This window comes from Perkinsus marinus (assembly GCF_000006405.1).
Source record: "Perkinsus marinus ATCC 50983 genomic scaffold scf_1104296934654, whole genome shotgun sequence".
Lineage (NCBI taxonomy): Eukaryota > Perkinsozoa > Perkinsida > Perkinsidae > Perkinsus > Perkinsus marinus.
In genome coordinates, this window is record NW_003214682.1 from 161578 (window position 1) to 164811 (window position 3234).

Below are 3234 nucleotides of genomic sequence, written 5' to 3' on the forward strand. Positions count from 1 at the left end.
TTTCACGACTACTGCATATCACCGCGAATATCGCGTTTTCCTACCGACTTCACGTAAAACGGGTCAAGAAACTCCTTTATTGATTCAACCGATATTCATACATACATATGAGCCTGTGGCAGTCCTCCCTGCATCGGAGAGACGCCATTCCACTGCTGTTGTTGTTTCCTATTAGCCTCTTTCGACCGTTTCTTCTGTGGAGTTCCACGTGATGAGTTCATTTCACCTTCCGGTCCGAAATGAGGATGATCATAGGGTGGCAGATTACCTGAAAATAACAAAATCGTGAAAAATGATGACATTTTATGTGAAGAAAAAAATGCCCATTTTCGAGAAAATTCTGATAACTTTTTTGCCATTATTTATAGTTTTTTTGGTAATTTAGTAAAAGTGATATCAGGCTAACGTATATTCCAACACAGGGAGTTTCACGATTACCCGTTTTACGTGAAGTGGCGTCGTAAAACTCGGTGAAAAACGCGATATTCGCGGTGATATGTAGTGCTTTTCATATCACTAGGGTCAAGAAACTCCATTGATTTCACGTGCGACGAAAAAAAAGCAAAGTACTCCTCCAACCGAAAAAGTCTAAAAAACGCGCTAAATTCACAAAATTTATTTTTTTTTACAGAATTTCCCAATTTCCAAAAACCTCACCCATAAGCGGTCCATAGCCTTGCGGCAACATCGGCGTTAACATAGGAACGCTGGGGTAACCAGGCCCCGGGAACATCATCATAGGAGGCATGCCATTCGGAGGGTAGAAACCGGGTAAAGGGTGACACTGCCCAGCTGGTGGCATCTGAATAGAGATAGAAATTACGCATATGTTCATGTATGTATGTCAATAGTAATAATAAATTTCGATGGAGTTTATATAAAATACACTAGTGGAAAATTTATATTTCACAACTACTGCATATCACCGCAAATATCGAGTTTTTTTTTTCACTTTACGTAAAACGGGTGATCGTGAAACTCCACTAGTGAGAAAATATATATTTCACAACTACTGCATATCACCGCGAATATCGACTTTTTCACTACGCGTCAACTTACCGTTCCCCAGTGTGCTGTTTCCATGCTTTCCGCGCCGTAACCACTAAGCTCATTCTCCTCAGGAACCGTCGCCATCTCAGTTCGCTTCTCCTCAGCTCTAGAGCCAGACTTCGACTGTCGTCTGCATCCAGCAGTAGTAGCTGCCTTGCTCATCGTACTCTTCTTATTCCCACTGGACACTCTAACAAGTAATAACAATGGAGTTTCTTCACCCTAGTGATATGAAAAACACTAGTGAGAAACATATTTCACGACTATTTCAAGGCGCAAATATCGCGTTTTTCACGAAAAACGATGAAATTCCAATACAATTTCACGACCCGTTTTACGTGAAGTGGCGTCGTAAAACTCGATACTCGCCGTATATACAAAAAAATATATAAATTCTATATGAATATTTTTCACCAGTGTTTTTCATATCACTAGGGTCAAGAAACTCCATTGATCGAATCTATAGAGCTCCACCTCTTCCTCACGAAGATCTAATTCTAATTTCACTACTTTGTTTATTTTTTTTCAAAATCACAACAGCCTGATTTGGAATTTTCTCTACTATAAACTCCATAATTTGTAATTTTCGGTGGAGTTTCACGATCACCCGTTTAACGTGAAGTGGTGTAATACTCAATGTGAAAAACGCGATATTCGGTATTATGAAATATATATTTTCACTAGTGTTTTTCATATCGCGGGTCGTGAAACTCTGAAATCACTACACCGTAAAACGTGGAGAAAAAGTGTTTGCGTAATTTCTCCGCATCTGCAATTACCCATTTGCTGAATAGTAGCAATATGGAGTTTCACGATGACCCGTTTAACGTGAAGTGGCGTTAATATGTTTTTCCGCGACCGCCGATAACACAATTGTTTTCCGCGAAGTGAATTGTGAAATATATTTTTCATATCACTAGGGTGAAATTTCATGAAAAAAACATATATCACCGCGTTGAATATCGCGTTTTTCACCGAGTATTACACCACATCGCGTAAAACGAGTACAACTCCAACATATTCTCACCTGGCACTCCCCCTAGCTGAATTCAGTGGAACCGCACTTCCCTTAGGACTGCCGGTCGTTCCAACGGTCGTTTCGATTTCTTCTTGTTGTTGTTGCTGTATAACAGTGGGTGTAGAAGGGTTATTTTCGCCGCCTTTTTTCGTAATACCTAAATATGATCTCTTTCCTCACCAGCTGCTGCTGAGCTCAGGAGTTTCCTATACAGTGTTGGAGTAGGAATATATGTAATCGCTTTCCTCAGCTGCTGAGCTCAGGAGTTTCCTATACAGTGTTGGAGTAGGAATATATGTAATCGCTTTCCTCAGCTGCTGAGCTCAGGAGTTTCCTATACAGTGTTGGAGTAGGAATATATGTAATCGCTTTCCTCAGCTGCTGAGCTCAGGAGTTTCCTATACAGTGTTGGAGTAGGAATATATGTAATCGCTTTCCTCAGCTGCTGAGCTCAGGAGTTTCCTATACAGTGTTGGAGTAGGAATATATGTAATCGCTTTCCTCAGCTGCTGAGCTCAGGAGTTTCCTATACAGTGTTGGAGTAGGAATATATGTAATCGCTTTCCTCAGCTGCTGAGCTCAGGAGTTTCCTATACAGTGTTGGAGTAGGAATATATGTAATCGCTTTCCTCAGCTGCTGAGCTCAGGAGTTCCCTATACAGTGTTGGAGTAGGAATATATGTAATCGTTTTCCTCAGCTGCTGAGCTCAGGAGTTTCCTATACAGTGTTGGAGTAGGAATATATGTAATCGCTTTCCTCAGCTGCTGAGCTCAGGAGTTTCCTATACAGTGTTGGAGTAGGAATATATGCAATCGCGTTCCTCAGCTGCTGAGCTCAGGAGTTTCCTATACAGTGTTGGAGTAGGAATATATGTAATCGCTTTCCTCACCAGCTGAGCTCAGGAGTTTCCTTATGTGCACAAAAACCAATGAAAAATTTCCGAAATTTCCTCAAAATTTATTCACCAACGTATGCAATTAAAAATACGCATATTTTCCCGAGTACCACATAAGCATCCAAATCGATCACCTTTATTTTTCACATTCGTTTCAGCAGGTGCCTGAGTTTTCGTTTGCTCTGTCACAGCAGTAGCCTCTGGTGTCACCGGCGTGCTCGTAGTGTCACCAGTCACCGCCGATTTTACCCCACGAGCCGACTTGCCTGA

The 3234-nt window shown here is 41.3% G+C and overlaps 1 protein-coding gene across 1 annotated transcript in view; it reads right to left on the bottom strand.

Moving 5' to 3' along the window:
* Window positions 1–3234, bottom strand: part of Pmar_PMAR017475 (hypothetical protein) — a gene marked incomplete at both ends in the record, with an annotated part of 11547 nt that overhangs the window by 2862 nt on the left and 5451 nt on the right. Inside the window, 5 exons of the mRNA XM_002784745.1 lie at window positions 106–268; window positions 658–802; window positions 1060–1240; window positions 2078–2225; window positions 3099–3230. Coding sequence (XP_002784791.1) covers window positions 106–268; window positions 658–802; window positions 1060–1240; window positions 2078–2225; window positions 3099–3230 — 769 coding nt within the window. The remainder of the gene's footprint in view (window positions 1–105; window positions 269–657; window positions 803–1059; window positions 1241–2077; window positions 2226–3098; window positions 3231–3234) is intronic.